This window comes from Teleopsis dalmanni, chromosome X, assembly GCF_002237135.1.
Source record: "Teleopsis dalmanni isolate 2A chromosome X, ASM223713v2, whole genome shotgun sequence".
NCBI classification, from domain to species: Eukaryota; Metazoa; Arthropoda; class Insecta; order Diptera; family Diopsidae; genus Teleopsis; species Teleopsis dalmanni.
The window spans coordinates 66,132,709-66,156,001 of record NC_051848.1 but is presented as its reverse complement, the minus strand read 5'-3'; the positions used below and the strand labels follow the sequence as shown (position 1 = coordinate 66,156,001).

At 30.5% G+C, this 23,293-nt stretch overlaps 3 protein-coding genes across 3 annotated transcripts; 1 reads left to right on the top strand and 2 right to left on the bottom strand.

The window, feature by feature from the left end:
* The first annotated feature begins 267 nt into the window (after positions 1-267).
* On the top strand, positions 268-3,699 carry LOC119687870 (vacuolar protein sorting-associated protein 52 homolog). The gene is made up of 7 exons (XM_038102397.1): positions 268-355; positions 426-1,174; positions 1,238-1,453; positions 1,512-1,667; positions 1,735-1,853; positions 2,887-3,007; positions 3,065-3,699. The coding sequence occupies exons 1-7, from the start codon at positions 349-351 to the stop codon at positions 3,692-3,694; spliced, it is 1,998 nt and encodes a 665-aa protein (XP_037958325.1). The 5' UTR covers positions 268-348; the 3' UTR covers positions 3,695-3,699.
* Positions 3,700-10,056, bottom strand: LOC119687871 (thioredoxin domain-containing protein 17). Its single transcript, XM_038102398.1, has 3 exons — positions 9,818-10,056; positions 9,674-9,755; positions 3,700-3,930 (listed from the first exon to the last, which is right to left on the bottom strand). The coding sequence occupies exons 1-3, from the start codon at positions 9,960-9,962 to the stop codon at positions 3,777-3,779; spliced, it is 381 nt and encodes a 126-aa protein (XP_037958326.1). The 5' UTR covers positions 9,963-10,056; the 3' UTR covers positions 3,700-3,776.
* An 8,089-nt stretch (positions 10,057-18,145) lies between these two features.
* LOC119688076 (elongation factor G, mitochondrial) lies at positions 18,146-21,420 on the bottom strand. The gene is made up of 4 exons (XM_038102713.1): positions 21,221-21,420; positions 19,683-21,081; positions 19,007-19,628; positions 18,146-18,945 (listed from the first exon to the last, which is right to left on the bottom strand). Exons 1-4 carry the CDS (start codon positions 21,284-21,286, stop codon positions 18,804-18,806), a joined length of 2,229 nt encoding a protein of 742 aa, XP_037958641.1. The 5' UTR covers positions 21,287-21,420; the 3' UTR covers positions 18,146-18,803.
* Positions 21,421-23,293: the final 1,873 nt, after the last annotated feature.

Below are 23,293 nucleotides of genomic sequence, written 5' to 3'. Positions count from 1 at the left end.
GTTATATTGAAGTCAAACCGTCTTTATATAAAATTAATGATATAATATGAATACCCTAGCTCAATAGCATACATGTTAGTTTTTTAAGATTCGCAGAATTATTGTTCATTTTTATTTACAAAGGTTCAATAAATAAACCCATCAAAGCAGAAACAAAAAAAAAATAAACAATGTCTTTGATTACCTCTGACCGTCCGTAGGGCACTATGGGTATGTTTATATTTGCTTTAAAATTCGTTTCTTTTTCAGTTTATACCTAACATACAATAACAACATAGTTATGCTGTGTTATGATTTATTTTTCAAAAGTTTGTTGATTGATAAATATTGAATTATAATATATATGAAATGAATGGTAATTAAGCATAATAATTGTTAAGTAAAATTTATAGTCATAAATAATTTAAAATTGAAATTTTTTACAGCGATGAGTGATGGTTCACAGCACAGCGTTTCGGAACAATTAGACTGTAACGAAGTACGCGAAATATTAAGAAACACAACCGACTTGCGTCAGTATTCTAGACAAATTGAAAAAGAATTTAAAGATGTAGAAAATAAGTCAATCGAGGACTACATAGCTGAATCCAAAAATGTAGCAAGTTTGCACAATCAAATAGGAGATTGTGACGATGTCTTAGAACGTATGGAAAATATGCTTATGGACTTCCAAAGTATTCTAAGCAGTATTAGCACGGAAATAACGCAGCTGCAGCGTAAATCAGTGGCAATGTCTGTTCAGCTAACAAATAGGCAATCTGTTAAAGCACAACTTTCACAATTTATTGAAGACATGGTGGTCTCTGAAGAAATGATCAAAATTATAATGGAAAAACCAGTAACTGAAAAGGACTTCATTATGAATTTGAACGTACTTAATCATAAGTTATCATTGATTAAGGAATTGAGTTTTAATGAATCCAAATCGACAGGAGATGTGAGCGATATACTGCAGAAGCTGAAATTGAAGGCTATGTCGAAAATACGCGTATATTTGCTTGAACAAATATACAAGTTTCGTAAGCCAATGACCAATTATCAAATACCTCAAAATGCTATGTTGAAGCATAAATTTTTTTTTGAATTCATACTATCGAATGAGCGCCAAGTGGCGCAAGAAATATGTAGTGAGTACATTGACACTATGAGCAAAATTTACTACAGTTACTTTAAGGTAAAATAAAAATTGTTAAATTTTATTTTTAAAATAGAAATAAATGTATTGGCTTAATTATAGAGTTACTCTTCCCGCTTGACGTCTTTAAAATTTGAAGAATCTTGTTCGAAGGACGATTTAATGGGTATAGAGGATAACGTTTCCAAAGGTTTATTTGCAAAAACGACTAGCCTTAAAAATAAAAGTACAATTTTTACTATTGGCAAACGCGGAGATGTACTTCATCAACAGCTCGAAGCACCAATAATAATCCCTCATGCACAATTAAAAAATAGGGTAGACTATTTGAAAATTAATTAATGATATAATATCAAAGCAAGATTCTTATTTATAGTACACGTTTGAGGCACTTTTTCGATCGGAGGAATATGCATTGGTTGATAATGCTTGTCGAGAATATTTGTTTTTAACTGAATTCTTTATGATACGTAGCTCACAGGCGCAGGATTTGTTTAACCAGATTATGGGCAAAACTTTAACCCTTATGATTGTAAGCTATATTTTTAAACTACAATATAAATGTGCTATGCTAAAATAAGCGAATTTTTGGAATTTAGAAAAACCTTGAAGCAAGTATACAGGATTGCTATGACACTATAGCAATGTTTCTGTGTATTCAACTGATTTTTCGTTATCAACTTATGTGTCATAAACGTTGTGTTCCTGCATTAGATAAGTAAGTTTTTTATGTATTATTCTAATAGCACTATTAAGTATATATCTGTTGTAGTTTTTGTTAGACAAAAGTATGTACTTGTGAAAATAATTACTCATACATACTACCAACATTTCTTAACTTGTAATTGATTAAGCACCACTTTCTGAATCACAAAAGTTAGAACCTTGCTTTATTTATTATAAAGCCTACACAGAATCTGATTGAGAACTTAGTTTTTCATTTAATAAAATATTTGTCAGAAAGTATTAAGATTCGACTTTATAAAGTTTAGTTTTTTTTCGCAGACCGTTGGAGCATTAATTGATACTAAATTTTTCGTATATGCAAACTAATAAATAAATGCGTTTGCTTAAAGAAAATTCAATCAAATTACGGCTTTAAATATTACTTAAGATGATCGAGATGAAGTCGAATTGTATTCCATCTTATTCTGTTGTATATATTTGAATTAAACTAAATTAAAGTTTAAGCTAATGAGCTATTTGATTGAGTAGCTCAAGCATTTGAAGTATATGGTCTAGAGTGTTTTTGCATATTTGAGTATATTGATCAAACACAAATATTACTTAGAATGTTTAAAAAAAAATAGTAATTCCTTTAAATGCTATCCGTTATCACATTCAAACTATGCTTCCAAGAACGGCCGCGTCTACGCCCCGGAGCCACTCGTTGCTATCGACGATCAAATGCTGTTCGACACCTTCCAAAGGGACTTCACAAGCAGTTCCCAGCCGGCTACAACAACATTCATGAGCCAAAGAATACCCTTCATTGATATTAGGGTATTTTATAGATATAAGGTATTCTTTGATATGAACCATTTGGAAATGTAGTAGAATGCTACATGCACCAATAGAAGTACATTTCAATCATTCTAAAATATGTTAAATGGAAAAATTGTATCATTTTATTTATATTAAAAGATGTAAGCATTGTGGTTTTTAATTTAATATAATAAAATTATAAGTAACACATTTAGTCTTTTCATTAGATAAGAAAATTTTAAACTTTTTTCATTTTACAATTACAGATACTGGGATTCGCTCCAAGCTGTCATTTGGCCACGTTTCGATTATGTTTTCCAATTAAATATACAAAGCATTCGAGAATGCGATCCCACGAAATTTAATAAGGAGATGGGACCACACTATGTAAGTTTTTAAATATTTATTTTTGAATATACTCAAATAAATTGCTTTAATTCGTAGATTACCAGGAGATATGCAGAGTTTTCGGCAGCTATTGTGGGTATATCTGAACGTTTTCCAAACGAAGTAGTCAGTCGTTTACTGATTGAATTACAAAATGAAGTAGAATGCTTTATTTTACGCATGGCTGCCATATTTCCAACGCGTAAAGAACAGTTAATATATTTAATTAATAACTATGATCTTGTATTAGGTGTGTTAATGGAGCACACTCGTGATAATTCAAAGGAAGCAGAAGCATTTCGAGAACAACTTAACGCACGAAGTGCTGAATATGTTGAAGAAATATTAGCCCCACATTTCGGTGGAATAATACAATTCATTAGAGAATGTGAGCAGTTCTTTGAAAAAGAACAATTAGAAGAATTGCGCAAACAGGAGCGTCGAAGTCTTACATTAGTTTCTAGCTTTTCAGCAAATTGGAAAAAGTCGCTAGAGGAACTAAATCGCGAAGTTTTATTATCTTTTCCATCACTTCTTATTGGTTCACAATTGTTACAATTGGCGCTGGCGAGTTTGGTGCAATATTATAATCGCTTTCATAAATTGTTAACGCCTAACGCGCGTGCACAACTAATTAACATTCATGTAGTTATGGTTGAAATAAAAAAATATAAAAGTAATTATTAAATAAATAATTTTGTTTTCAAAATAACTTGCTTTTATTTACATTGAAAAGTTAATACAAAATAATTTTCTGTTAGTTATTTGCTTAGTCCTCATCAATGACCAGCATTTCAACCAAGTCCTTGTTAGAACAGCGCTCACCATCCAAACGTTGAGGCGATTTCCAACGGAGGAATGTTGGTAGGAAAACCAAGTTAGTGTAAGGATCCTTACGGAACGGACAGTTCAAATCCTTCCAACTAGAAATATAAATTACAAATTAGATGTCATTAAAATAAAAAATATTTATAATACAATCTTATTATATTATTCAAAAAACATTAGTAAAACATAGCTTTTACTATATATCTTAAGCACAAACGACAAAAAAGGCAAACATTCGATCTCTGACGCGAATGAAATAACTTTTGTAAAGCTTTTAAGAACAGCTGGATATATATCCCGGAGCTACTTACTTCAACCATGACGACCAAGTGCCGTTTAACAACTCTCAAGGGGATTTTATAAATACATTTTAGATATATACATATATTTTTAATCAATCTGGTTAGGTGATCCGAGGGAGTTTTGTTTCTTATGCTTAAGTAGTCTTTCAGTTTTTGAATGGCAGCGACAATTTTATACATTGTTTTTGTATTTTATAAATATTTTATTATATATAAAATATACTAGTAGTAAGGAAAAGTATATTCTTTAAAGTTCATTAGCAAAGGAAAAACTTCATAGAACTGTGCTAAAAGAGATTGTCAAAATCAATATAATATTAGAATTTTGTAAAGATGCTGACGTTATGATGAGAAATTAATCGTTTTTAATGGTCACATTTTAAAATTGGACTCTTTTCTATTCAATTTTTGTCAATGAAAACAAAGAAGTACTTTACCTATTGAAAATTTTATAATCTTAATACTTGTCATATACACTTTTATTTAAGTCAAGAATATACATATTATTAATATTATAATATATATAACATAATACTTCATTTTTCAGTATTGAGAATGTTCAAAAAAAGGTTTCTTTCAAATTTTTTTAAATATAATGGGACTATGGTCAGATATGTTAGGTTTGCAAATATGTTAGGTTTGTCATATTTTGCTTAAAGTATGCAATTGAGGAAAAAAGCATAAGCAATTATTTCATGCATTTGCTGATATCTTATACATGAAGAAATAAGAAAAAAAGCGATGTTTTCTTATATATTATATAAGTTTAAATATTTTTTTTAAATTTATATATATAAGCTTAACACTGGCTGTTCAATCATGAACATGAATTTATATATTTAATTATTATAGTTTATTATTATAAATCCACTATCACCTAAATTCTTAGAAATAGTAACATTTTTTAGCATCCGTATCTAAATTATTAAAATAAAATATATTTATAAAAATAGGAGGAAAATCCCTAGTGTTGGGACTTCTTTCTTTTTTTAACCTTTTTTTACAAACAATAACAAAATGTAATACAGTCCATTAAAATCATATTATTTTAACCTTGATGTAGAAATTAGTCTTAAGATAATTTTGTATAAAAACACAACATTGTTTTAAATAAAATCAGTAACTACAAAATACTCAATCAGTGTGCATCAATAATATAATAGTACACTGGCTACATGCATGACAAAAGTGATAGGGTTCACTACTTTGTAGTTGACATGAATTCAAGCAAGTAAAGCAATTCATACACTGTATACACTAAATTTGGAATGAAGCATTAATTTATACCCAAAATTCGATTAGACTCCACTCATTGGTAACTGTATTATATATAACTAAATTCTACACACTACAGATCTATCAGATATTATAGTTGAACCGTTGGTGATTATTCTTGTATTACGAAAAAATGATCTGTTATTGTTTTGGTAATATTTGGTTTAATTGTGGATAAAATCCAAAATTCGAAAAGAAATAAAATTATATTAATTTATTTGTATCAAATAAAAAAAATATCACTTTATGTTCAAAAAATTTTTATAATTAAAGTTCCATTTTTTTAATTTTAATGAGTAATAATCGAACAATTTTGTCTAGATTTCGTATTTTTTTTTTTTAATAAATAATGTTTGAAATATTTTTTTAATATCTCTTCAACAAAAAATTATTTTAAACAAATTTCATTTTCAATTAGTATGAAAACCATATACAGTCAAACTTCCATAACTCGAAGTCCAATTTTGCAAAGAAAAGGTTCGACTTATGGGGACTTCGGGTTAGAAAATTTTATTTTATTTTTATTTATGAAAGAAACTAGAATTATATTTTAAGATATTTACTTATTTATTTTAAATCATATATACCACAGTTTTGGGATTTTATTTTTGTTATTTTCAGTAAAAAAACATTCCATTTTATTTAAAGCCTTATAGTGATCAACAGTTGTAGTATCAATCGTTTGCAAATATAAATTCAGAATATTGAATGAGTATTCTACTTCATTCTTGGAGGGCTGATAAACAATTACATCAACGGAACCCTCACCATCACTTTCCGTTGCGCTTAGAATTGAATCCAGTAATTTAGATCTCCATAAAGTGCTCAATAATATCGTCATCTGTAGGAAAGCTTGATATACAAATTTCATTGTCAAGCTCAATATAACCGTTAAGAGTGTAGCATTGGAGATTATTTCATTTACTTTAAACCACACTGCCAGCGACTGGCACTTGTACAAAGAACAAAGAAGCAACATAAGAAAGAAAAAAATTAAACATTTGGTTTGAAAAAATGGACTTCCCCTAACAGCAAAATGCTAAATGTTTATACTAAAACAAAAATTCGACTTATAGAATGCACTTTCCCCATATTCCTATCGGTACGGGAAAAATGTTTGTTTGAGTTTAAGAGAAATTCGAGTTATGGATGCAGAATTGTATGTAATTTGCTCTCTAAAACCTTGGTGCACTGTTTTTGGTTCGAGTTATAGAAAATTTGAGTTGTAGAAGATCGAGTTATGGAAGTTTGACTGTATATCAAATCAAGGAATATTTAACTATTTTTGAATTTTAATTTGAAAATGGACCCCAAGAGGTTATGATATTTTTATTTCTTAAACTAAGAAATGAAGATTAGATACAATATTGATATTAATCTTCTTCTTCGCGTAGTGGAGCATAGGGCCGCAACGATTCTCTTAAACCGCACTCTGTTAGGTGCTTCTCTGTATAAATCGTTCCATGTATAGATAATAATAATAATAGAATAATATTCTGCCAATCTTAAGGTAGTTTTTGGTTATTCCTAACATTTACCAATATAGAAGATAATAATTAGTATGTAGATAAAAAAATAAAATTTGGAATAAGCGTTATAAGTTTGCGATAATTTGGCATTATAAAATATACGAAAATTACGATTGATCTGTTAGTAAGCAATTTTGGCCTTATACTTGACAAACAAAATTTGTTTAAAGTACTCACCCACTTCATTACAAAGAAAATAAAATCTTTATACTGATGCATTAAATGTAACATATAAGAAATCGTATAAAACACAGTGGTAACATTATAGGCGCAATTGAAGGATGAAATTACCAAATTGCTATAAAAAATTTCTGAAAATTTCAACAGGATTTTAAGCGAGCACATAATAAAATAATTCATAAAAGAGTATAAGTATACATAATTTTGCAGTCAACTAATTTGTTTTGTTTTTATATATATAATACTTAAATATTAGTTGCATTATAAAGCGAAAAAGAATATAACAATCTGAAATAATATACATTCTTTTAAAACGATATTGGGGTGTTGTTAATATGTTGTTGAGGTAACCCAATGAGACCTGAAATCAGATAACGTGAAAGGTTTTACAAGATGAACACATGTGTTAGGATATGATTGGGTGATGGTTGAAGAAAGAGGGAGTAGGCGGAAATTGAGAGAAAAGGGGTGTATTGGGGATGGGTGGGATTTAAATTGACGATATTGGAGTAATTCTGTTTTATTTTTAGACTAGTTCAGTTACAAATATGTCGCAGCCAAGTAATTTGTTTCCTTCTAATGCCGCGCGTTCATTCATTTTTGCTTTGCACTATTAGACGAATTCGAATTAACAACCTTTTAACATTGGTCATGTTGAGAGGTTGGATAAAGATGCTACAGCGAAAAAGATATTTGTATCACATCAAATCGTTGATAGAAGGTATAGAGGTAGACTGTGTCTATGATGAAGTGATCAAGTTACGGGTGGAGTACACTAACAAATAGTCAACACATTGAATACCTTTTACAATAACATAAAACGGTAAGAGGAGGAAGAGAACACTAACACATAGTTAACACATGGAATACATTTTATAATAATATAAAACACGAAGAGGAAGAATATATATTAACGTATCTTGGTCTTATACAATCTCCTTGGAAAGATTAAACAATTTCCACAGAACCTTTTAATAAAAAATCCCCCACAGTCAAATATATGATTAGTAACATCTTTAGATTAGTGTGATTAATTTACAAAAAGAAAATGATGAAAAATATTTAAACAAACAAGAAAAAAAATATAACCCAAATAGAATTATAAAATATAAAAATAACAGAATAAAATAAAAGAACAGAAGCCAACTATCAATCTTAAAATGTTTTTAATTCCAATAAATAGAAATTAATAATAGATATTTACTGAAAGTTTACAAATGAAATCAAACTTTGTCCTTACTATTCTCCATTATAGCACGCACTAAATATTTTCAAGACACCAATCGACAAGCCTCGACAAAACAATGTAGTGCATAAAATAAACTGCAATGGCAGCAATTTAGAAAACAGCTGTTCGAAGAACTACTTTAGATCTATTGCATAAAAGAGTAACGTACATTTAGTACGTATCTCTGAGCATCGTGCTGATCTAAACAAAAACAGCCCCAACTCTTCACTGCTTGCAAAATAAACACATAAAATTTCCAATATATGATGATTTTAGACAGAGAAAAATGCCCCGTCGGAAAAGACCAGACAATTGTCCGTTAAAATTAGTTCATGCGGTTTATTAGTATAGTATAGCCCAATCAGTTGATGTTAAGAGAAATGGTATTGCATTGGTATTTCTTAATCATATTTTGCCCTTTCTTTTGTTTGTTTGTTTATGTTATGTTATCTTATCAGATAAAATACTATAATTAAGTGACTATGTAAAATAATATATGAATAATTTTTACGTATATTACACGTTTACATATTTTTGCAAAAATACGTGTAATATGCTTTCTAATTCAACTATATTTAAATTGCAATTTAATTTAATTATATATGCTTTTTAGGTAAGAGTACATACATTAAATGGTTCCCATAGGCTAGTTTAAAAACTCATCAAAGTCAGATAGAGTGAGAGAATTACACCAGTTTGCAGAACTACGTATCTGAAATGGATCACTTAAAAAGGACCACTACAGGCCTAGTAATTGTAATGACCCGTTACGCACTGGTTTTATTTTAAAGAAACTTCCTACAGGGTAATATCAAAGAGTTTTGCTTTAGAACACAAGAGAATATTGAATGTGCAATGCACATCAAAGAGGACACCGGCGTTTTAAGCTCAAATGCTTATGGAATAAGTGAATAAGAACCAGTTGTTAATAAGTCGTGTTTAGTGAAAGTCGTTTTCCGTTTGTTATAGAAATGTAATTAATATAATTATTACAACCGTATATGTTGTAATTTTCGCTAATTTTCGTATACATTCAATAATTTTTTTAACTAAAAGTTTTCTACCAAAAAATGTCAATGAAAAAAATATAATAAAATTATTTATTATAAAGATATCGCGTATTGGACATATTGGAAAGCCCCAAACGAACATTAGATGTAAAATGAACCTCCCAGCTAAGAAGGAGTAAAAGTGCCCAGTTGCACTAAATCGGATTAACCTCAACATAAGAAAATAAAACAACAAAATAACGTTTCATTGTTATTAAAACTAACATCGGACACGCATTAAATATTAATATAAATAAATAAAACATATTACTTACTAAGAACGTTCTCCAACATCAACATAAATAAAATGGGACTTATCAGGTGCTTTTCCAATGTTATCCTCAATAACCGGTAAAGCTTTATCAAAGAAAAAAATTTGTTTGTTTTGCTTATCTCCATATAATGTATGGAAAACATACCTTTTACGCAATATGGGCACCAGCTCTGGCCATTTTCATCCTTTCCACCGCTGAATAGCACATATATGACATCGCCGCATCCCTCAAGTTCAGTCACGAGTTTTGTGAACTCCTCGTAGCCCTTAACACTGTGCTTGATAACCATTTTGATGCAATAAGCGTTGTATCACAGACCAGATCAAAGCAATATTTACGATGTATTTACCTTCCTACTTTTTTATTTAAACAAAATTCATATGACCTTCACAATTTCAATCTGTCAACCCATTAACTTGGTCATGTTAACATGCCTGCTTGGTTAATTTATTTTAATATGTTCAAAAAGTAAGTGTCTACATTGTCATACTTCATTTATACTTACTTTTATATACTTTTATATGTCAATATATTTTACAAAGAGATTTCATTTATTTATTGCGACAAGCCACATATGAATTATTTTTAATAATTAATTTTGCTGCATTAATTTTTGATGTTTGCTGCACTTCATGTATTCTGCAGATTGAAAATTCGTTTAAGGCTTGTGTGAGTTCGAGTAAATTGAGGTAAAGTAAATTGAAATTTTCTAGAGATTTTTTGCTTATGTAAATATTTATTTATTTATTGATTGCATTTATTTATTATTTTTGGTTAAATGTTTTCAAATTTATTTATTTAACATCTTAAAAAATTTTCTCAATGTTAGCACGTAATTTACTTAATTTTTATCTAATTTACCCTACTCTAAATTCTGGTAAATACTAACATTCGCTGCTATACCGATATAATTTACTATTTTTCTTAATTTACGAACAATTTACTCGAACTCGCACATGGCCTAAAAAGTAATTTAACATTTCCTTTGCGATTTACAGTTTAGGCTGCGGTTACATTGCATGCGAATTTCTTCTTGCGTATTCGTACGAACAAAACAAATGTATGTAATCATATGTGAGTAGTAACAGTTGCTCAGAACTATTCGCGCGACGTCTTGTCTTTCTCATGCGAGTAATTTACTTAATTTTTATCTAATTTACCCTACTCTAAATTCTGGTAAATACTAACATTCGCTGCTATACCGATATAATTTACTATTTTTCTTAATTTACGAACAATTTACTCGAACTCGCACATGGCCTAAAAAGTAATTCAACATTTCCTTTGCGATTTACAGTTTAGGCTGCGGTTACATTGCATGCGAATTTCTTCTTGCGTATTCGTACGAACAAAACAAATGTATGTAATCATATGTGAGTAGTAACAGTTGTTCAGAACTATTCGCGCGACGTCTTGTCTTTCTCATGCGAATATTTCATTAAACAAAATATTTTGTTTGAAATGCATTCGTTCGTGCAAAATCGAAGATGTAAATATTGAAATTGAAAGGTAAGTGTTGTTTTCACGTATTTTAAGTTTATAAATGAGAATAAATTTGAATGCAAATACTACTTTTAGGAAATGGTTTGCGATGTGCAAATTTTACTGTTTAAGCAACACAGACAAACTACACATTTTTATACCTTGAAAAATAAAAATTATGCATCTTATGTTATTTGAAATTAATAAATAACACTGCAATATGCCATGTGTTCGCATGAGTAAACATATAGCTAAACACGCAAGACAAAATTCGTATGCAATGTAACAGCCTTACTAACACATTTTTTTAATTTCGCTGTTCATTTTTCCGTTCTGACATTAAGATTAAAATGCCCGTGTAAATGTAAAATATGACAGCAGAAAAATATGGTTCGCGTTTGATTTTACCATCTCTTCAACAGCATAAAAACATGAGTAAAATTTTAATACACTGAATACAGTAAACAGTGCGAAAACTGTTATAAAAACTAAAATTAATTCTCAATTTTACTTAAATATGGCTTCAGCAAACAAACTAATGTTGTTTTCGGTTGCCACATCTGAATTTGCTCTTGACCTGTTATTTTTTATTTGAATGTTTTGGTACAATGAAATATGTTTAAGGTGATAATTATTTCATTTACTTTTAGTTTCTTTGGTTATATTAATTAATTTAATTCTTGACACGTTTATATTCAGTGTTCAAATCCAGTTATTAGTAACCCAAGATTCTTCGACTAGGAGGATCTCCTCCCCTTTTTCAGTAAGGCGAAAAATTGTGGGTATTGAGGTAGTTTTATGGTGTTAGAGGTTTGGAGTATTTTCAATCAACACTATGCGTCAAGAGTAGTTTCAAGTGTATAATAGTTCACCAACGCTGCAAATCGCCTCAATGTCATTATAATCCGTTACTCATATTAGGTGTGTTTCCTAGAAACTCGGTGCCACCGTGTTCATTGGTGTTTACCTGGCAGGTGAATTTAAATTTATTATGAAATTTAATATCTTGTAAAAAACTACTATAGTTAGGAAAAAAGTTTACCGACAAAATCTAGAGTAAGGGAAAGAGTACTCCTAGTTAGAAAGCATACAAGCTGCTGCATGTAAATTTATAGCACCTAACCGCATAATTTACGAGATGATGTTGCAATGTAAATTACGGAAATTCAACGATTCATTGTCAGATATGCCCATCTTTAAAGATGAACTGTTTGTTAAAGTTTCAAACAAAAGTTGAACGAATGTAAATTTCAAATTACGGATTTTTTGAGAAATGTTGACTTGATTCTATCGATCGGAACATATACAAATTTGCCCTTTGATTTGATTATCCATCATCTTTGATTATCCCATCTGTAATAAATTCCGTTGTATAACTAAGACCATATAATTGACACAGAACTTTTTTGTCTGTACTGTGATAAATAGGTAACGACCTTAAGCAGATGACGAAAATGTGTGATATAAATAAATTGGGTTGTCACATTTGGCGTAAAAGTCACATATTTTGCATAAAAACATATGTAGTAGCGTCTACAGCATAACATTTACATACGCTAAAAAAACTGGATGTTCTTTTAAATAAAATTATGCTAAAGGGAGAGTTATCAACTGCTGTGATCAGAAACAAACACATACGAGATTGTTTTATTCATTCATTTTATTCATGGAACCTAAACAAGTGAAAGAGGCAAGAAGGTGACGTTCAATCATCACTTTTAGAGCTTAATGCATGATCTGAAATCTGAAGTGTTTATTAAGCACGTAGAAGTGCTTAATAACAGCACGTAACGATCGTAAACTTTTACATAAATAGTGATCATCGTTCTCTAGTCACAGGAGTGAAGTCTACGTCACTATAACGAATAATAACGAAACAAAAGCTTTTTTTCCAAATATGGTAAGAAGGTGACATAACTTCTGATTTGGTGTTAAACATGGCGGAAATGATCACGCTATATATAAGTGTTGAAGACCTACTTCTGAAGGAGTGAAGAAATTGCTAAAGGAATAAGGCACTGCCACCAAGCAAAAAGAATGTTATAGCGAGCACGAAACATTACACAATAAGAAATGCAATCTGAAAAGTTTACAGAGCGCTCGAAAAATCAAAACAGTTAAAAAACCCGATTACACCCAGCAAGCATTTCTGTTTCTAGAGTCTTCGAGATAGTCTAGATATTAAGCCTTTAAAGGAGCACCGCAGCTGTTGTTGCTTCAACACCTTTGAAGAATAAGTCAAAGACTTTTTATTTAAAATCAAGCAAACAGTCAAAACAACCATGCTATGGTGATTTCGCGATAATATATCTGTTCTATCGAAAGGAAATTTTTAAAGTGTTGAACTTACTGACTTACACTTTCAATGCGTTTCCTCCTTGTATAAAAAATATTTAAAGGAACGCTGAACTTGGGAGTCCAGTTCTTAGCTTTTATATCTGACACAATTTATACATTTGTTTCAAAACATTTCATAATTGAATAAGAATATTTACAAGGAAAGAAACTTCATTTCAAATGTGGCTTTTCAACTTTATTACTACAATATGTGATGTAAAATTTTTGTTTTTATTGTTTTATATTAAAATTAAAAACGATTTTTATGAAATTAAACACTTTGCGTCTGTAACTGATTACGGCTGGTTCTAAAAATTGAACGACCCAATAAAGTATGCAACAATGATTAGGGAGAAAGAAAATTTATCTCTAATAAAAACAATTTACAAACAAAGCATCTCATAGTGGAGACGTAGCAAGCTCCTTGACGTAGTGTGGGGCCGTATAAACATAAGGTTCTGTGCGAGAACATCAAGCCCTTCCTATGAAGACCAAAACTGTACTCAGAATTTTAAAAAGCTAAAAGCCTTAAGAACCTTATATAAGCCTTAAACCTTACTTTTAAAGCGGCATTAACAAAATACCAACTGCAACTTGTAAAACGCATTAAGAGGCTGCCTTTTTCAAAAGCCAAGGCTGTAGTGAAGGTAGGACTATACGGAACTGCAGCTTCATCAGCTTCCTGATGACGGTCTCAAAGTTTGCTTTTATGGTTGTTCCTTTCAACTAGGGTGGATTATTATAACTGTCCACGGCATTAAAACAACTGCGATAGAGCTAACTAGGATCATCAACAACAAAGGTCCTTGTATAGTCGTTGTGCAAGCACCATGGACCAGCACAACGAAATTTTGGGGCTTATTAAATCAGGTATATAAATTGTTTTACTATAACACTTTAAGCAGACCCAAAACATGAATAGTCTAAAATAACATTTCTATTTTTTTGTTAACAGATTATGTTGCAGCCGATTTGTGCGGCTGTAAGATATAGCTATTGCAAACAATAGGGATATCAATATCAAGGAAGATACCAAATGTCCTTTAGACCTAGCAGAGCAATTACATAGTAGTACATAGTAGTCAAATTTTCGTTACAACAGTTACGGTTTGAGTGCTTGACGCATCCCTAGCTATGTTACTAATAAGACTTGAGAATATGCCCTTCAGTGACGTTACAATCAAACGCACGACACAAACTGACTAGAACTGGGACTGTTACTAGCAAACTGTGAAATGAAATCGCCACCAATCTATAAACCAGAGTAGGTACTATAGAATGATCAGAACATGTGTCACAAATACTCCGAAAGTCTATATTAACTGAGTATGAAATAAATTGCGCACTGAAAAAAAATTTTTAGGAAATATACTTTTTGGTAGTACAACCACCTAAGTGGTTGTAAGACCACAGAAATGGTCTTCTTATAAATAAGCATTAACAAATTACAATAAAGAAATTAAAAGAACAAAGTAGAAAATATTTAGGTACTTCCGTGAGGAAATCTCAGAAACAGCTTTAAGTTGTCGTCTATATATAAACCACTTGGCTGATAGAGGGACCGCAATTCGTAGCTTTCTAGTTGCCATTGGAGCTCCTTTTGTCCCTTTTCATAACTACTAAGCTCAGATATTATTATTCTGATAACTCAGAATAATATGCAGAATGATGTATTAGTAAAGAGGACTGGAGGTTAGGAAATTGAAACAAGGTGTTCCCCAGGGCAGCGTTCTTTCACCGATCCTCTTCAATTTATACATGTCCAAACTCCCGGACCCCCCCGAGGGAGTCAGAGTCATTACCTATGCAGATGACTGCACTATTCTTGCTACGGGCCAGGACCCTTCAATACTGTGCAACAGGTTAAATGCATATCTACCATCCTTGGCAACATGTTTGGCTGATAGAAATCTTCAACTATCACCAAATAAATCTTCTGCCACCCTCTTTACTTCCTGGACTAAAGAGGTTTCCTTAACTCTGCCCATAAATATCGGTGAAATCAGGATCCCTACCACCACCAAACCGAAAATCCTGGGTGTCGTTCTCGACAGTATGCTGACTTTTTCTGCACATGCGTCTGCTGTATGTGACCGGTTGAAATCGCGTAATAATGTGTTAAAAGCTCTCGCAGGTTGTTCATGGGGCAAGGATAAAGAAACCCTACTGACTACATACAAAGCAATAGGACGTCCTATTGCGGCCTATGCGGCTCCAGTATGGACCCCACAACTCTGCGAGACGCAATGGACTAAGATCCAATCATGTCAAAACACGGCATTGCGGGTTGCAACTGGCTGCCATAGCATGTCGCATGTCGACCACCTTCATGCAGAATCAAAAATGCTTCTTGTAAAAGAGCATAATCAACTACTGTCCAAACAATATCTTCTCGCGTGCCACACAGATGGTCATCCAAATGGCGTCATGGCTAGTAGTGCCCTTCCTCCTAGATGCATTCGTCGATCTCTCCTCTCTTTTAATAATTCTATCGACGCTTTTTGCAACGGAGCTAACATCAGTGAGGTCGAATACAAACGTGGACTTATAGCCCTCCACACCGATGCAGTATCTTCTTCGAGACCTAGGTTGTCTAACAACAAGGTTCTTAATAGGCCTCCGCCTAATATCTCCTCGGATGAACGTTCGCTACCGCGTGCAGCAAGAACTGTCCTTGCTCAATTGAGATCAGGATATAGCCGAGTGCTAAACAGTTACTTGTCTCGCATAAATACGTCCATCCAAAACGTGTGCCCAAACTGCAGCGCTTCTCCCCATGACGTCGCCCATCTGTTTTCATGTCCTTGAAAGTTAGACCGATGCAAATAGGTTTTTGAAAAGATAGGCAAATTCAAACTATGATATCACCACATAACATAATATGCACACTCATGTTATGAATGTTTACTTCAGTAGTTAAAGTTCTAAAGTGACTTTATTCTTGTACATCGTTTATAAGACTTTTAATAGTTGGAATTATTTTACAACCCACACTAAGATTTAGCTTAAACTTTTACTTACAATAAAGTTTATACTTATACCAAGTTTAAAGTTTATATTAGAAGTATGAATATTTCACATTCCCATACTCTTGTTGTACGGATAATTTTTATACAGTACGTACCTTATTGCGCGATACTCGTGTACTTGATTTGTCAGGAAATAGTTTACTTACTGTAAATAAAACAAACAAGTTTTGTTTTAGTTCTTACGATAAATGGTTTTTACTTTTTAAAAACATTTCGGTTTGTCGGTTTTGCTTTACTTTAAGTAAACACCCAATTCACGCGAGTAAAAAATACCCGTGCAAACCTCTAACATATAATTATTTTTTCAACCTTAATATAATTATTATTAACAAATAAGTTTAATTAAGTTTTTGCAGAGTTACTAATATACGATCTATACATTTTTTGTCCCTTACAAAAGCTATTGATAATTATTAATAATGATGAAAACTTTAAAATACGATTTAAGCTTTTTCAGGTTTTGCTTTTTAATTGTTTTTCATGGTTATTATTATTATTTAATTTATATCCACAAAAAATTAACAAAATAGTAAATTATAAAATTATTTTTATTTGAACGTTTTTAATATGAACTTTTATTATATTAAATTTACCTTTTATTTTATTGCAAAGTATTAAGTACAAATTAAGTAACCATTCTACTATATGTAAATTAATTACAAATGGTTGGTTACATCAAAAGAGAAAAAACTTTTTAAAAATTAAAAAGATGTTTATTGTATATTACTTATTTCTCAAAGATATATAAAAATATTTATTGAGAATTAATGTTCTAAGATTAAAAATTTTTAAATGTATTATAATCATCAAAGGAATATTAACTCATATTAATAATCCTGCAATTTAGTAACAATTTTTATTGAAAATAATTTTTACGATAAGATTGAAAAAATGTTTATTATTTAGTAATTATTTAAATGAAGAAACATATTTGGTTCAATTAATAATTATTACAGACAATAGTTAACAATAGCTATTAGAATTGCTAGAAGTTCATAAAAAAAAATAATTACAACTATTTTTGGTCTCTGATATAAATTAAAATAATATATAATGAACTCAAAATATTTAGATTAAATTTATATGGTATACTCTCGACAATTTTGACATTTACGAACTAAATGTTGTCTGGATTACCTAAATATTCGAATTGGCGAAAGATTTTTATTTTAATACTTCTCTGATCTCTTAAATGGGATACAAATAAAATTTGTTTTATTTCATTTGGAAACCCAATGGTTCGTTTGTTTCTTTTCAACATTTTCAGGGGTATTATATTGTCAAATTTTAGCAAAATTTTTACTGTTTATTTAATTTACATAACTATTGTGTGGTTTAAATTGTTATTATAAATAATATAATGATGTGTCCAAATTGCTGCCACTTTCGATTTGTCATCGAGAGATTTTTATTTTTTAACAATAATGTATAAAAACTTTGTGTGTTTTTCGACATACATCAAAATTAACATGTGTTGTCATATATAGAATTTAATATGATCTCCGGAATCATGTACATTTATTTATTGTTTTTTTAAATCAATTTCCATAAAATGTATACTAACCGCTAAAACAGGAAAGATTTTGATAAAATTGTATAAATAGGAAATTTAAGAAGTAAAATAAAAAAATTTTATGTCTGGATTGGAGTTGCAGTAATATATTTCTTTTCGTTTTCCCCGCATTATATAGATTATAATGAAGATAAATGAGTCTGGATTAAAACGATGTTAAAATTATTGAGTGTCAATATTATCGAGAATTAATATATAATAAACAATAGCGTAAATACTTTTAACACTATTAATGGGATAATATTTCTGTTCAAATTGAATATGGATTCTATAGATTTAATCAAACCATAATAAAACATGATTTGATAAAAATATACGTGCACTGTCGACGTACAAGTAAATTAAAAATTGTTAAAATATATTCCGATCAATTTGAAACATTTGTCAATACATTATTCAATCTGCTGTTGTAAAGCCTAATATTTTTATACTGAATTTTTATACTGAAATTTTTATCCCATATTGTTAAATGAAAAAGACTTTTTAAATACAAAATTAACAATATGTAAGTTTACAAATTCGATAACTACTGTATTGTTTTTTTAAACTTTTTAATAGTATAAAAAAGCAAAGTATTGCCTAATTATCGATATCACAGTCATGAACAAGAAATGTAAAAAGCAAATGACATATTGTGACAAAAAATATTACTTTTTGCATGTAACACAAGTTGACTATTCGCGTTGTTAAATTTTAACTTATGTAAGAATTAGTTTTTTTTCTTTTTCTTTTCTAATTCAATGCCTTGGGATTCCTGATACTCTCTTACAACTTGATCTTGTACATCAGGTAAGCATGGCGAGTATCTTGAATATTCCATTGTAAACTCGCCTTTTCCCTGGGTGCTAGATCTAGATAAAAATTTTTGATTAAAATAAAAAAAAAAATTTATATATATATGAGAAAACTTACCTTAGTTCACCAGCGTAGCCAAACATGTCGTTTAATGGTACCTCTGCATACACTGTAAACCATCCTTCAGCACCATCAGTGCCTGTGATTATACCATGACGTTTACTTAGATGGCCAATTACTGAACCTTGAAATTCTTCGGGAGCAGTAACTTCTACTGACATAATAGGTTCTAAAATTTGCCACGATCCTTCCTGGAAAACTTCTTTAACTGCACCATGTGCGGCCATTTGGAAAGCCAATTCACTTGAATCCACAATGTGATGGCCACCATCTTGTAAGCGAAATCGAACGCCAGAGAGTTTGTGTCCTGATAGCATACCACGTTGAGCCATTTCACGAAAACCTTTCTCAACACCAGGTATAAATTGTTTAGGCACATTAGTACCAACAGTTTCATCAAGAAATTCAACTAATGTATTTTGCTGGGGTGGAAGTGGTTCTATTACACCAATAATACGTGCATATTGACCAGATCCACCGGACTGTTTTTTGTGTAAATAATCGAAGGAGCAGGGTCCAGTAAGAGTTTCGCGGAACGCAACTTTAGGTTTACCTAAAGTAACCGGACAACCGTATTCACGTTCCATGCGCTGAGCGTAAATTTCCAAATGGAGTTCACCTGGTTAAAACGAATCATTTCAAACTTGTTTAGAAAAATTTCATTTGTAATTACCCATGCCAGAAACTAGAGTCTCTTTTACATCATTATCATAATAAAAGTGAAATGTTGGGTCCTCTTTTGTAAATCGCGCAATTGCTTTAGAGAAATTATCTCTATCTTTTGGATTATTTGGTTTAATTGCCATGGATACAACAGGATCAGGTATATATATAGATTCCATTGCCAAATTATCTTTAGGATTGCTAGTGAATGTGTCTCCTGAAGCACAGTCGACACCGAATAGAGCAAATATATCGCCAGCATACACTTCATTGACATCCTCCATGTTATTTGAATGTAAACGTACTAATCGCGCAACACGTATTCTTTTATTTGTACGCGCATTATATATACTGTCACCTTTGCGCAGCACTCCTTGGTAACACCTTAGATAAGTAAGTTGACCAAAGCGTCCAGCCTCTAATTTAAAAGCAAGACCAACAAATGATTGCTTGCCATCACGTGATGGATCTAAGATAATTTTTTCAGCTTCGTCACCAGGCTTTTCAATTAGCGCAATGTTCTCTACTTCACCCGGATTAGGCAAATAATCAATTGCCGCATCAAGTAATGGTTGTATACCTTTATTTTTTAAAGCAGTTCCAACAAGCACAGGAGTGAATGTACGTTTAATACAAGAACGACGTAATGCATCTCTAACATCTTTTTCTGTCGGCGTCCTCTCCTCTAAAAATATTTCGCCTAAAGTTTCGTCTACGTTTGATAAATGCTCAATAAGTTCTTGCTTTCGTTCTTGAGATTCGGTGCGCATATTTTGTGGGATTTCATCATAACGAATAACCGTACCATAGTCGCCTTCAAAGTATACAGATTTTTCAGATATTAAATCTACAATACCTTTGCAGTCACCCTCCAAGCCAATAGGCAGTTGAATAAATGCTGCGTTATGATTCATTTTGCTTCGCATTTGTGAGAGTACTCGATATGGATTCGCGCCTAATCTATCCAATTTATTTATGAATGCTAAACATGGCACATTATAACGCTTCATTTGTCTGTTTACTGTTAATGTTTGACTTTGCACTCCACCTACCGCACAAAGCACAAGAATTGCTCCATCTAATACTCGCAACGAACGTTCTACTTCAACAGTGAAATCCACGTGCCCAGGCGTGTCAATAATATTTATGTTAGTATCTTTCCACAGCGTGTATGTTGCTGCAGACTGTATCGTTATACCACGTTGACGTTCAAGCTCCATTGAATCCATTGTAGCACCAACATTGTCTTTTCCTTTCACTTCATGCATTTTTGCAATACGTCCGGTGTAGAATAATATTCGCTCGGTTAAAGTTGTTTTCCCGCTATCAATATGTGCTGATATACCAATATTCCGTATTTTTTCGATAGGTTTATGTTCCGTAAACTTTAAAGCGGTGCAATAACCGCACTGTGTTTGTATATAAATGAAAAAAAAAAAATATTACATTAATATCGGTCTTTTCAAATTTTAATATAAGTTTAATTATATAATAAAAATAACACACCTTCAGAAATAATTTATAATTCTTTAAAATAATTATACTCACTTGAGGCAGCGCTTTTAAGGCTACATTTAAAGCCAAATTGCTTGTTAACATCCTAGCTTTTATCATCTTAAAATTTGTTATGAATATTATATTTCTACACCGCTTAACAATATTTTGCCTCCAACTGAACTCGTGCAAGAAAACATATGGCAAGGGCGCAACAACTCTGTTTTTTAAAATTATTTACCAAAGAGTACCTTATAAGAACGGCAACTCCGTTTAGAACAACAACAATTAGCCGTGGAGTAATTTTGCATGTTCGTAAAAAATACATTACTAACAACTGAATTTATAATTTTTATTTTATTATTTTATATTTTTCCGATGCTTTGAGTTAAATTGTTTTAAACTTACAGCGTAAATACTTTAAAATGGGTAAATGATGTTGAAACTGGCACCATATTGAGCTGTTATAATATATAATATAATAAAACTATATAAACTTAGTTATTAAAAAAATGAAAATGTGTTGAAGGATGTGCAAATTTTATATATATGTGTGTAAATAATTCAAATATATATAAAATCATTTAAATTCTGGAAAACAAAAAATATTTATACATTCTATATACAAATATTACAAAAATTTACATACATATTCTTCAATTTATATATATCTCATGTAAATAATAGAACCGTTCACGAACACAAGTAAAGTACAAAATGAGAGTGTAACACAAATAAAGTGTCAAATTATACTCTTTACACAGATTTTCATAGAATAGCTTTGTGTAACACTAATGTCGCGCAAATAAACGACATAAAACTTTAAATTCGAACCAAAACAGCTGATTCACACATCAATAAAAATTTTACTTAAAATAAAATGTACAAGTAAAGTTTGTGTAGCATTTTTAAATTTTGACATGGATGTTATGCTCTCTCAGATGCTCTCATTTATTTAAAAATTTGCTGGTGGAACGCACTTATGTATACACAGTGTTATTCAAAGTTACTACGAATAGCTCGTGGAACAGCCCTATTAATAGCATTCTACAAACAGGTTAACTAAAAATGCATGGAACATAATTTTTTAAAATCTTGTATAAATTCTTTTATAAAAATAATATAAAAAAAGTTTTTGTTTAAAACTTTGCATTTAAACTAATTAAGTTAATATTGTTATGTCCTTTAATATAATATTTAGTAATTTATTCATAATTATATTCTTAAATTAAAATAATATTTTTTTCAATGAATTATATGAAAATTTTGTTCCATACATTTTTATATATGTAAACACATACTTATTGCTAAAAATGATGAAAATATATAGTTAAACTATCAAAACGCTTGTTCACCACAAAAATTGTCAGCAATTGCATATTTTAATATATAGATTTTAGATTTTTAGCACTTTTGCTAAAAAAAAATATGTGCGCAAATCAATTCTATAATTCATTAATTGGGGACTGTCGCATAAGAAAATTGACAAGTCAGTGGTAACAAATCATTGTACTGTACTTACAAAATAAAAATTTGATGTCATGTGATACATTCACATGTATTCAATACGTGTACCAATATATTATGAAAATTTTTTTTTATTTAATTCAACTGCAATATGTATTCTGTCACATAATACTGTGACATTTTGCAATTTTTGATGAATACTATTTAGGTCTTGATAATTTACAATTTAGGTAGTTCTCCGTGTGAAGAGCTGCACTTTTCTTTTCAAATAAAGATTTTATTATAAAATTTGAAGCATTATGAAAAATAAATTTTCTTTGACATTTTCTCTTCATTTTGCTTAAGTTTGGCTGGGTTTTGTCCTTTGACTGATGTTCTTTGTTATTCACCATATAACACTTAAATAGAACGAAATTTTACTTCTTAAAGATGTCCCATCTAATATAAACAAAGTTTATATTGTGTATACTTTGTTTTAAAGTAAACTTTTTGCAGAATAAAAACCTTTATTAGAATAGTGAAAATAATTGGGGGGATTTAATCACGATATGTATAATACATGTAATATAACACTGTATATATTAGGTATATTCTTTTGATATGAATGCGCCAATAGAACATGTAAGCGACATATCTTCTAAAATGCAAAGCAAAAGGAAA

Bases quoted from the DNA above. Each gene is read 5' to 3' on its own strand.
- LOC119687870 (XM_038102397.1), top strand. The intron at 1,454-1,511 runs GTAGACTATTTG...TCTTATTTATAG, and splicing joins ATGCACAATTAAAAAATAGG to TACACGTTTGAGGCACTTTT. The intron at 1,854-2,886 runs GTAAGTTTTTTA...TTACAATTACAG, and splicing joins TGTGTTCCTGCATTAGATAA to ATACTGGGATTCGCTCCAAG.
- LOC119688076 (XM_038102713.1), bottom strand. From the start codon at position 21,286: ATGATAAAAGCTAGGATGTTAACAAGCAATTTGGCTTTAAATGTAGCC. The intron at 21,082-21,220 runs GTGAGTATAATT...ATACAAACACAG, and splicing joins CCTTAAAAGCGCTGCCTCAA to TGCGGTTATTGCACCGCTTT. The intron at 18,946-19,006 runs GTAAGTTTTCTC...ATTTTTATCTAG, and splicing joins GGCTACGCTGGTGAACTAAG to ATCTAGCACCCAGGGAAAAG.
- LOC119687871 (XM_038102398.1), bottom strand. From the start codon at position 9,962: ATGGTTATCAAGCACAGTGTTAAGGGCTACGAGGAGTTCACAAAACTC. The intron at 9,756-9,817 runs GTATGTTTTCCA...TCTTTGATAAAG, and splicing joins GTGCCCATATTGCGTAAAAG to CTTTACCGGTTATTGAGGAT. The intron at 3,931-9,673 runs GTAAGTAATATG...TTATATTTCTAG, and splicing joins GATGTTGGAGAACGTTCTTA to TTGGAAGGATTTGAACTGTC.